At 41.6% G+C, this 12,611-nt stretch overlaps 1 protein-coding gene across 1 annotated transcript in view; it reads right to left on the bottom strand.

Moving 5' to 3' along the window:
* The window catches only part of LOC139580780 (growth arrest-specific protein 7-like), a 57,350-nt gene that overhangs the window by 26,336 nt on the left and 18,403 nt on the right, over positions 1-12,611 (bottom strand). Inside the window, exon 2 of the mRNA XM_071409785.1 lies at positions 7,098-7,215. Within this exon, the coding sequence (XP_071265886.1) occupies positions 7,098-7,215 (118 nt within the window). The remainder of the gene's footprint in view (positions 1-7,097; positions 7,216-12,611) is intronic.

A 12,611-nucleotide genomic window follows, 5' to 3' on the forward strand; every position in this document is an offset into this window, starting at 1 on the left:
TATTTCATATATCTGTCGAACTGTGCTATCAGTACCGTTTGCCTTGAATCAATGCTGTTGTGTTTTAGCTATTGTGGTAAGCTAATATAACGCTATATTGTGTTTTCGCTGTAAAACACTTAAAAAAATCGGAAATATTGGCTGTATTCACAAGATCTTCGTCTTTCATTTGCTATACACCATATATTTTTCAGAAAAGTTTTATGATGAGTATTTAGATATTTGACGTTGGTGTCTGTAATTACTCTGGTTGCTTCGGTGCTATTTTTGACGGTAGCTGTGATGGTAGCATCAATGTAAAACTGATTTATACCTCAAATATGCAAATTCTTCGAACAAAACATAGATTTATTGTGTAACATGTTATAGGACTGTCATCTGATGAAGTTGTTTCTTGGTTAGTTTGGTTGGATCTTGGTTAGTTAGGTTGGCTTTGTGCATGCTACCTGTGCTGTGAAAAATGTCTGTCCTTTTTTCTATTTGGTGGTGAGCTAACATAAATATACGTGGTGTTTTCGCTGTAAAACATTTTAAAAATCGGACATGTTGGCTGGATTCACAAGATGTTTATCTTTCAAATGCTGTATTGGACTTGTTAATGTGTGAAATTGTTAAAAACATCATAATGTAGTTAATTTGAACCGTTTTATAGCAATTTATATCCGTTTAGTGCGATTTTGAGGAATTTCTTTGTCGTGCCCTTTTTAGCTTTGGAAACGTTTCGGGGTGTCGGTCGTTGGTGGTGGACATTTCGAAGGACAGAGGACATCTATCGACCAAAAGACGTTTATAACATAGAAAGGATACATTGCCCAAGAATCTGATGGAAGAACAGCTCAAAGTAACCAATATTTAATATGATAAATCGTTTTTCTGTCGAAATATTTTAAACGCATATTTCGCCATTTTGTTTGTTATCGCGTCACTTGGCGAACCCTGTATTGAAAAGTAAGGATAATTTTAAAAATGTAAGTCAGCGGTTGCATTAAGAACTAATTTGTCTTTCGATTCCTGTCAACCCTGTATTTTTTAGTCAAGTATATGATTAGCTTTCAATTAAACTAGATCACTCTGATAGATGACGTCAGACATATTGAGGCTTGATTTCCTAGTATTTTTATTGTGTAACCACGGTTTTGTATGGCTAAATATGCACCTTTTCGAACAAACTGTATATGTATGTTGTAAAATGATGTTACAGGAGTGTCATCGGAAGAATTCTGAGAAGGTTAGTGAAAAAATTAATATATTTTGGCGGTGATTACGTTATAGCGCTCTTTGGCTGGAATCGATGCTCTGGTAACGTTTGCACATGTGGTATGCTAACTTATCGATTTATTGTGTTTTCGCTGAAAAACGCTTAGAAAATCTGAAATATGGTCTGAAATCACAAGAACTGGGTCTTTCCATTGCTATGCTTTGTCTATTTTTATGAAATGTTTTATGATGAGTAAATTGGTCATACACGTTGCTCTATCTAGTAATTCTAGTCGATTTGTGATGGTCGGTGCAATTGTAAACTGTGATTTCTACCTGAAATATGCACTTTTTTCTAACAACACCTATCCTATACCATAAATATGTTATCAGACTGTCATCTGAAGAGGTTTTTTATAGGTTATTGGCTATCAATATCTTAGTTTAGCCGAATTGGTGATAGCACCTGAAGGAGTAAGAAACTGATGGAGTTAGAAAAGTGGTGTATTTTGCTAACGTGTTTAGCTAATAGATTTACATATTGTGTCTTCCCTGTAAAACATTTTAAAAATCTGAAATGGTGGCTTTATTCACAAGATCTGTATCTTTCATCTGGTGTCTTGGACTTGTGATTTAATGATATTTAGATGCTACTATCTACTTGTGAAGCTATGCTAGCTATGCTAATCAGTGTGTGGGGGGGTGGGGGGTGATCCCGGACCCGGGGTAGAGGCTCGTGAAAGGTTAAATATTTCTAAAAAATATATTTTGAATTTCGTGCCCTGCACTTGAGCTGGATGTTGTCATAAGTGTACCGACCTCGGGCTTGCAGCCTGAAGAAGTTAACTAGCTAATGTTAGCTGGCTGGCTCGTTTGCTAACATTACATTACGTGTGTACAACACCCGTTGAACATGGCCGGTGTCTGCACACCTGTTAATTGAAATGCATTCCAGGTGATTACCTCATGAAGCTGGTTGAGAGAATACCAAGAGTGTGCAAAGCTGTCATCAAGGCAAAGGGTGACTACTTTGAAGTATCTCAAACAAAATAGATTTTGATTCGTTTAACACTTTTTTGGTTACTACATGATTCCATAGTTTTCATGTCTTCACATTATTCTACCATGTAGAAAATAGTAAAAACAAAGAAAAACCCTTGAATAAAAGCAGGTGTTTCAAAACTTTTGACTGGTACTGTAGATAGCAAGTCTCTGTGACAAGTGATCTTATAGTTTCAATTACATTGGCAATGTGTTAATTTCATGTGCAGGCCTAGTTGCATGACAACTTTACTAAGAAAATGAACAGGAAATGAATGTTTCAATGTTTAAATTACATTGAAAAAAATTACTTAATTTTATAGGCCTAGATGCATGACATGTTTAATCAGAAAATGAACAGGAAATTAATGTAATATCAGTGGATAATGGACTGAAAGGTGAAAGAAACATCTCTATTTACTATCAGGATTACAACAGAACTGTAACACTGTTGACATCAAAAGGGTCTGTTACTTAGCAACTGGCACCTGGAAATGCAGATTGGAGTGATTATCTACTTCACATCAGTGTGCTCAGATGAGAGGTAGGCTGCAGCTCTACACACATCCTCCAACATATTTACTCTGTAACAAGCTCATTACAAAGCTGTAATTCCAGGATAGCTGAGACAAGATTTCAATACACTTACACAGGTGTGTCAAACTCATTTTGATCCCGGGGGACCGCACAGAAAATTGGTTATATTTCCTCGCCATCAAAATTTGTAAAAAATAAATAAAAAATAGCCATCTATCCATTGTTTTTGGAATGTTCGATGATCCCGGACTGTCTAGCTTTCATTTCGGTGATTATTAGCGAGCTGGATACAGTAAAAAAAAAAAAAATGTATGAATGTAGGTCCATTATAATTTCTCCACAGTTTTGATTTGATTTTAGTCATTTTAAAAGTATATTAAAGTTCATCCCCCCGCCACACACACATTTTGCCATGGGGGCATTACAACACTATTACAGCTAGAAATACAATAATTTCGCTGCACCTGTGATAACATCTGCAAATCAGTTTATGCGACTGACAAACTTTGATAATGTTGCAAATTTTATACATTTCATGCAATTCTACACAATTTGACATGCGGCAGAGATATTTTTTGCAGTTTTACAGGTAATTTCCTGCAATTCTGCACATTTTGTAATGACTTATGCATGTTAATATGATATCTGAGTGAGAATGACTAACAAAATCAATTGGGGGCCCCCTAGAGGTCAGGGCCCCTAGGCACGTGCCCTGCATGAATTACTACAAGTTTAGAGAGCTGGCTAGACTAACTACCAATCTAAAAATTGTTAGTTTACATGGCTAAATTGACTAACTGTCCATGATTGACATAACAGAAAAACTGCTGATTCACCTGGTGTATTCTACTATTCTTATTTTCAATAGTAAGTTGAGACCCCGACTGAGTTCTTAAAAAAATTATTATAATTGTCACGCCCTGATCTGTTTCACCTGTCTCGTTATTGACTCCACCCCCTCCAGGTGTCACTTGTTTTCCCCAGTGTATTTATCCCTGTGTTTCCTGTCGCTCTGTACCAGTGTATTTATCCCTGTGTTTCCTGTCTCTCTGTACCAGTGTATTTATCCCTGTGTTTCCTGTCTCTCTGTACCAGTGTATTTATCCCTGTGTTTCCTGTCTCCCTGTACCAGTGTATTTATCCCTGTGTTTCCTGTCTCTCTGGGCCAGTTCATCTTGTATGTTTTCAAGTCTACCAGCATTTTCCCTTGCTCCTGCTTTCTATTTTTCTTTGCTAGTCCTCCCGGTTTTGACCCTTGCCTGTTTTCTGGACTCTGTGCCCACCTGCCTGACCACTCTGCCTGCCCCTGAGCCTGCCCGCCGACCTGTACCTCTGCATGCCCGCCGACCTGTACCTCTGCATGCCCGCCGACCTGTACCTCTGCATGCCCGCCGACCTGTACCTCTGCATGCCCGCCGACCTGTACCTCTGCATGCCCGCCGACCTGTACCTCTGCATGCCCCTGAGCCTGCCCACTGACCTGTACCTCTGCATGCCCCTGAGCCTGCCCACTGACCTGTACCTCTGCCCACCCCTGAGCCTGCCCACTGACCTGTACCTCTGCCCACCCCTGAGCCTGCCCACTGACCTGTACCTCTGCATGCCCCTGAGCCTGCCCGCCGACCTGTACCTCTGCATGACCCTGAGCCTGCCCGCCGACCTGTACCTCTGCATGCCCCTGAGCCTGCCCACTGACCTGTACCTCTGCCTGCCCCTGAGCCTGCCCACTGACCTGTACCTCTGCATGCCCCTGAGCCTGCCCACTGACCTGTACCTCTGCATGCCCCTGAGCCTGCCCACTGACCTGTACCTCTGCCTGCCTTGACCCGTCTTCTGCTTGTCCCTGTTGCAACATTAAATATTGTTACTTTGACAGTCTGCATCTGAGTCTTACTTTGATATCTGATAATAATTGTGTTTGGGGCTCCTAGCAGCCAAGGGCCCTAAGCAACCCCTTATGTTGCTTATGCCTGGAACCAGCGCTGGTTGTGTGGGATATCAAAGTGAGTGAACAGAATCAGTAGTAATATGGCCTAGTTAGGTCTAGCAATCCCCATCTTTAATTCATAACCAGCTGACGCTCTGACACTCTCCTCGCATGCACACACTACGGCCCATTCACACTGACTACATTTATCTGGTTATAGCATGGAGGGTAACTCACAAATGCCCAACACAGCTCACAACCAATGATGAATTGAAAAAAGGACAAATGATGGTATCTGTCAAAGTCAGATTGAGAGAACTAAGCATAAAACATTGTGTCACTGTAGCCTTTACAGAGTCTACTGAACATTTTATAGACAATAAACAGTCTAGGCATTTATAAAATGTCTAATAGTGTCTGTTGGGAGACAGCAGGCTGTGGGTCTATGGAGGATTTTTTTACAAAGCTACGCTCTGGACAGAGAAGAGGATGCCCAGGGAGAATGTGAGGAAACCACAGTACAGAAACACACTGAACCACAACATAGTAGCCAAACTGTAATGCACAGAAATACAGGAAGGAAACCTCCAAGATACAAGCTGTAACTCAGGAACCTTTACAGCACTAGCTCACCCACGCATGACGGTCCTCTGGTTACTATAGCAACGCAGAAACATAATACACACGGACGCACATGCATGTACGTGTCGTGCGCGCATACATATGTGCACGCACGCACACACACACACAACATTATCTAATCTATCTGAACTTTAACATAAGAGGGATGGAGGCCCGTTTGAAATAGCGGATATCCTATAAATAGCAGATTGCTTCAGTTAAATGTTATTAGATAGTTGGAGACAGTTTGGAAAAGTCCTAGTTACAGTGGCTCTGCTGGGTGTGTGTGTGTGTGTGTGTGTGTGTGTGTGTGTGTGTGTGTGTGTGTGTGTGTGTGTGTACACTGTGCATTTATTGTGCTTACATTTCCAATTACTTGAGGAAAGCACATCAAAGAAGTACTGGTGATTGTCTATGCCCCTCAGAGGCCGATTTTGCAATACCACAAGTACAATAATCATTTGAATTTTTCAGCTGGGATGACCGTTACAGCTGTGTGTATTTCTGTGCAAAGTTATGAAAGATGAAGCATTTCCCTCCAAGGACATCTGACAGCAAGTAAAACTAATCCAACATCAAGAACAAAAGAGTGTCATGGGATCATATCCCCCTCGTCTCTCTGCAACCCTGGAGTCAGAGAGATGGTGAGCTACTGAAGAGATGCTTATTCTCCACAGAGATAGATATGAAATTATAGATAGATAGAGATAGATATGATAGATACTCATATGAAATGAGTATGTAAGGGAAATAACAACAATGTGAAGGGGTTTTGCCATGCTTTTGGCTGTGTGGTAGACACTCCTTCAGAAGAGGGTGACATGACTGCCCTCTAGTTTGGTTTGTCTTTTCTCTTTCCCATTAACACATTAACCAAAGAGACCTTCATCTAAAAAGGAGAGGGAGGAAGGAGCAACTTGTTATTCTGGTCGTGTTTCTGGGTGGAGTTTTGGTTTGCCAAATTGTAGATGTTTTCTCATGGCCAAGTGTAGACCATGTGCCCAACTCTACACACACACACACACACACAATCTTCCCGCTCCACACAGTAAAACCATGATCCCAGACAGGCACACTGGGAATGCCTTTGGTCTTAATTACAGCTACTATCATTCACAACACAACTTGTTACGGCACTGAATCGCTTTACTCATAAGTGAGTGGTTTCATGACAAAAATACAGTAGATCTACATCTTCTAGCGTCTACAACCTTCCAGTGCTGCGCTGACAATCTTACTTCTCTCAAAAATAAACTCAGAACCTGAACTTCATTCACCCACCCCCCCCCCTCCTCTCTGTAGTTGCCATGACACCCACAGCAGGCATAATAACATCCCCCAGCAGGTCTTCCATTCCATTTCACACCATCATGTCAACACTTCACGTTTCCTCCCGAGTTCATTTAAGGTCAGTAAATCAATACGGTGCCAGTGCCTGTCCTATTCTAGACAGAGGAAAGCTCACCGTGTTGCTTTCTCTGTCTCTGTGTGTCTCTGTCCCTGTCTGTGTGTTTGAGTGGTGGTGCTGGGGATAGAGACAGACAGCTAATTGTGTGGACAGAAACAATGGTGTGAAGAGGAGAGAGAAGAGGAGATATCTTCCCCAAGTCTTTAATGTGCCTCGAACACCCAGCAGTACCAGTCAGACACCTCAGCAGTCAACTAGTGCTCTGTGGACATTGTTATGTAGCAGTGACCTTCAACATCTCTAGATTCATATGAATCAACTTATCTTAGGCAATACATGTATATCAGTCTCCATGTGTGTCCTTACCGTTGCTGGCTGTGTTGACATAGTAGTGCCGCCCTTGTGGTGACATGTAGCACTTCCAGTGTTGAGGGAGAGGCTCTCCGAGGTCCTCAACAGGCAGTGAGGTCATAGACGCAGTTTTCTGTCAAAACAGATACATAAAAGACGTATAAGATGAATAAAATGAACATAAGGGCTTTCAGCATTCACATGAGAGTGCTTACCGTGTCTTTTGTTTCTAGCTCATTTCACAATTAGCAACCATTGGTGGATAGACTGCGGTATATTGCAATACAAAAAACAACAAAACAACTAGAGCCAGTCTGCTATTGGCCAGGCATGATAGAACTAATTGAACGTGTCTGCACACACATACGCACACAAACACAGGTGAGTGTGTAGCCAACTCTGGCCAGCTGCTATTGATTAACAACATGAAAACAACGTAGTTAAGTACAAGGCCAAGGCCATTGTAACACATGATTGGATGTTATTGGTGGTGGTTGGGAAAACCGGATGAAATTCCATAACAATTACTCTCTGTTATTGGAGCGGGTGCCAACTCGTCAAGCGTCTATAAGAGATTAGTTTTAGTGGGTGTAAGTAATAGTAATCCACAGACTGGAGTGATTCAGGAGAGTTCTAAGTGCAGGTTAAGGTCTTATAACTATTACATGACTGCATGTCTACAGCGGGACAAAGGGAGAGCTAGGCTTAAGATATCTTATTAGTTAATGAGAACCTTTGATTACTTTTAGGTGAGGGGCATTTTCACAGTACACCCAAAAAGATGCTGGGTTAAAAACTACCCAATTTGGGTTATTTGGTAAATATTTGAAAAGAACACATGCTGGGTTATTTTGATTAACATGGGTTAATTTAACCATCAGTTGGGTTTTTAATTCCCTTTCATTCTGGGTAGACCCAGCAGCTGGGTCTCTTAATGTAATCCACAGGTTATTTTCAGGAGGCGTGGTCTATTAGGGGGCTTGGCTTTCATAGTTATATAATTAGGCCACCCGTGAGAGTAAATGTCATTCCTGTTCATTATGTTAAGTTTGTACACTGCACATTTCAATTTCCTTGAATATTTTTGCACATTATGTATTTTAGTATAACATTAATATTTATGGTATTTCATTTGGAGGAGCAGGCGAGTTTGATAAGGACTCACCCCGTTCCTGTACAAAGGACCAAAGACAGACTTTTAGCAAAGTGACTTAACATGGTTTTCATGTCTTAAAATTGTTTTACCTTGTTAAATCATTTGTACACATTTTAAATGGCATTTACAGAATTTGATGTTTCTTTACAAGGACAAAGTACTTTTATTTATGGTTGTTTCTATTGTTTTTAACAACATGTACTTTTTAACAAATTTAAAATGTAATAACACTGTTATGTTTTATGCGTGTATAAAATGATGAGCAAAAATATATAAGCTGTTTTAAAGGAAATCCAACAATAAAACTTTTCCAAAATAAAAAAACATTAATATTTACATATTGTAACAAAGTGGTAACTATCCAGAGAGTAGGATATGCATGAGGAACTCACACAGTTGTATAAGCCTCATTAAAGCCACAAACATGTCAGTGTTGAACCATAACATGTGATAACAGAACAGATTAACTGGAATGACATTTACTCTCACAGGCTGCTCTGGATCATTACACTGGATCATTACTCCTAGCTAGCTGCTAGCTAACTAGCTGCAAACGAGTGGCTACTGTTAGCTAACGCCTCTCTCCCGAAGCAAGCGGGAGAGTTGAATTCACTGCTTTTGCACACTCCGCCAACCCTGATGGCCTAGCCGTGTCTGACTCCTGGCTCAGGAAGGCCACCAAGAATTCTGACATTTAAAAAATAATTCTGCCAAGATAGTACTGCCAAAGGGGGTGAAGAGGTAATCTACTGCAGCGATAGCCTGCAGAGTTCTGTCATGCTATCCAGGTCTGTACCCAAACAGTTTGAGCTTCTACTTTTAAAAATCGACCTTTCCAGAAATAAGTCTCTCACTGTTGCCGCTTGTTACAGACCCCCCTCAGCCCCCAGCTGCGCCCTGGACACCATATGTGAATTAATTGCCCCCATTTATCTTCAGAGTTTGTACTGTTAGGTGACCTAAACTGGGATATGCTTAACACCCCGTCCTACAATCTAAGCGAGATGCCCTCAATCTCACCCAAATTATTATGCAACCTACCAGATACAACCCCAAATCCGTAAACTCGGGCACCCTCATAGATATCGTCCTGACCAACCTGCCCTCTAAATACACCTCTGCTGTCTTCAACCAGGATTTCAGTGATCACTGCCTCATTGCCTGCATCCGTAATGGGTCCGCGGTCAAACCACCACCCCTCATCACAGTCAAACGCTCCCTAAAACACTTCAGTGAGCAGGCCTTTCTAATCAACCTGGCCCGGGTATCCTGGAAAGATATTGACCTCATTCCGTCAGTAGAGGATGCCTGGTTATTCTTTAAAAGTGCTTTCCTCACCATCTTAAATAAGCATGCCCCATTCAAAATATTTAGAACCAAGAACAGATATACAGTTGAAGTCGAAAGTTTACATACACCTTAGCCAGTTTTTCACAATTTCTGACATTTAATCCAAGTAAAAATCCACTGTCTTAGGTCAGTTAGGCTCACCACTTTATTTTAAGAATGTGAAATGTCAGACTAATAGTAGAAAGAAAGATTTTTTCAGCTTTTATTTCTTTCATCACATTCCCAGTTGGTCAGAAGTTTACATACACTCAATTAGTATTTGGTAGCATTGCCTTTTAAAATTGTTTAACCTAGGTCAAACGTTTCGGGAAGCCTTCCATAAGCTTCCCACAATAGGTTGGGTGAATTTTGGCCCATTCCTCCTGACAGAGCTGGTGTAACTGAGTCAAGTTTGCAGGCCTCCTTGCTCGCACACGCTTTTTCAGTTCTGCCCACAAATTTTCTATAGGATTGAGGTCAGGGCTTTGTGATGGCCACTCCAATACCTTGACTTTGTTGTCCTTAAGCCATTTTGACACAACTTTGGAAGTATGCTTGGGGTCATTGTCCATTTGGATGACTCATGTGTGACCAAGCTTTAACTTCCTGACTGAGGTCTTGAGATGTTGCTTCAATATATCCACCTAAATTTCCCTGCCTCATGATGCCATCTAATTTGTGAAGTGCACCAGTCCTTCCTGCAGCAAAGCACCCCCACAACATGATGCTGCCACCCCCGTGCTTCACGATTGGGATGTTGTTCTTCGGCTTGCAAGACTCCCCCTTTTTCCTCCAAACACAATGATGGTCATTATGGCCAAACAGTTCTATTTTTGTTTCATCAGACCAGAGGACATTTCTCCAAAAAGTAAGATCTTTGTCCCCATGTGCAGTTGCAAACCGTAGTCTGGTTTTATGGCGGTTTTGGGTCAGTGGCTTCTTCCTTGCTGAGCGGACTTTCAGGTTATGTCGATATAAGACTCATTTTACTGTGGATATAGATACTTTTGTACCCGTTTCCTCCAGCATCTTCACAAGGTCCTTTGCTGTTGTTCTGGGATTCATTTGCACTTTTCGCACCAAAGTACATACATCTCTAGGAGACAGAACGCGTCTCCTTCCTGAGCTGTATGACAGCTGTGTGGTTCCATGGTGTTTGTACAGATGAACGTGGTACCTTCAGGCGTTTGGAAATTGCTCCCAAGGATGAACCAGACTTGTGGAGGTCTACAGTTTGTTTTGTTTTTTTCTGAGGACTTGGCTGATTTCTTTTGATTTTCCCATGATGTCAAGCAAAGAGGCACTAAGTTTGAAGGTAGGCCTTGAAATACATCCAATTTCCCAAGCTGTTTAAAGGCACAGTCAACTTAGTGTATGTAAACTTCTGAACCACTGGAATTGTGAGACAGTGAATTATAAGTGAAATAATCTGTCTGTAAACAATTGTTGGAAAAATGACTTAGGACATCTACTTTGTGCATGACACAACAGACTTGCCAAAACTATAGTATATAGCATCTCAGCACGCTCAATGTCCCAAACGATATCAAAATCGCCAAAAGACAATACTGTGCAGCCGTATTCATCGACCTGGCCAAGGCTTTTGACTCTGTCAATCACCGCATTCTTATCGGCAGACTCAACAGCCTTAATTTCTCAAATGACTGCCTCGCCTGGTTCACAAACTACTTCTCAGCCAGAGTTCAGTGTGTCAAATCGGAGGGCCTGTTGTCCGGACCTCTGGCAGTCTCTATGGGGGTGCCACAGGATTCAATTCTCGGGCTGACTCTTTTCTCTGTATACATCAATGATGTCGCTCTTGCGGCTGGTGATTCTCTGATCCACCTCTCAGACGACACCATTCTGTATACTTCTGGCCCTTCTTTGGACACGGTGTTAACTAGCCTACAGACAAGCTTCAATGCCACACAACACTCCTTCCGTGGCCTCCAACTACTCTACTTAAATGCAAGTAAAACTAAATGCGTGCTCTTCACCCGATTGCTGCCCGCACCTGCCAGCCCGTCCAGCATCACTACTCTGGACGGTTCTGACTTAGAATGTGGACAACTACAAATACCTAGGTGTCTGGTTAGACAAACTCTCCTTTCAGACTCATATTAAGCATCTCCAATCCTAAATTAAATCTAGAAATCGGCTTCCTATTTCGCAACAAAGCATCCTTCACTCATGCTGCAAAACATACCCTCCTAAAACTGACAGTCCTACCGATCCTTGACTTCGGCGATGTCATTTACAAAATACCCTTCAACACTCTACTCAGCAAATTGGATGCAGTCTATCACAGTGTCATCCGTTTCATCACCAAAGCCCCATATACTACCCACCACTGCGACCTGTATGCTCTCATTGGCTGGCCCTCGCTTCATATTCGTCGCCAAACCCACTGACTCCAGGTCATCTCTAAGTCATTGCTAGGTAAAGCCCTGCCTTAGTTCACTGGTCACCATAGCAGCACCCACCTGTAGCATGTGCTCCAGCAGGTATATTTCACTGGTCACCCCCAAAGCCTATTCCTCTTTGGCCGCCTTTCCTTCCAGTTCTTTGCAGCCAATGACTGAATTGCAAAAATCACTGAAGCTGGAGACTCATGTCTCCCTCACTAACTTTAAGCATCAACTATCAGAGCAGCTCACAGATCATTGCACCTGTACATAGCCCATCTGTAAATAGCCCATCCAACTACCTCATCCCCATATTGTTATTTATTTTATTTATATTTTTTTGCTCCTTTGCACCCCAGTGTCTCTACTTGCACATTCATCTTCTGCACATCTATCACTCGTGTTTATTTGCGAAATTGTAATTATTTCGCCACTATGGCCTATTTATTGCCTTACCTCCCTAATCTTACTTCATTTGCACACACTGTATATAGACTTTACTATTGTGTTATTGACTGTTTGTTTGTTTATTCCATGTGTAACTCTGTGTCACACTGCTTTGCTTTATCTTGGCCAGGTCACAGTTGTAAATGAGAACTTGTTCTCAACTGGCTTTCCTGGTTAAATAAATAAATTAAT

This window comes from Salvelinus alpinus, chromosome 7, assembly GCF_045679555.1.
Source record: "Salvelinus alpinus chromosome 7, SLU_Salpinus.1, whole genome shotgun sequence".
In the NCBI taxonomy this organism is placed as follows: domain Eukaryota; kingdom Metazoa; phylum Chordata; class Actinopteri; order Salmoniformes; family Salmonidae; genus Salvelinus; species Salvelinus alpinus.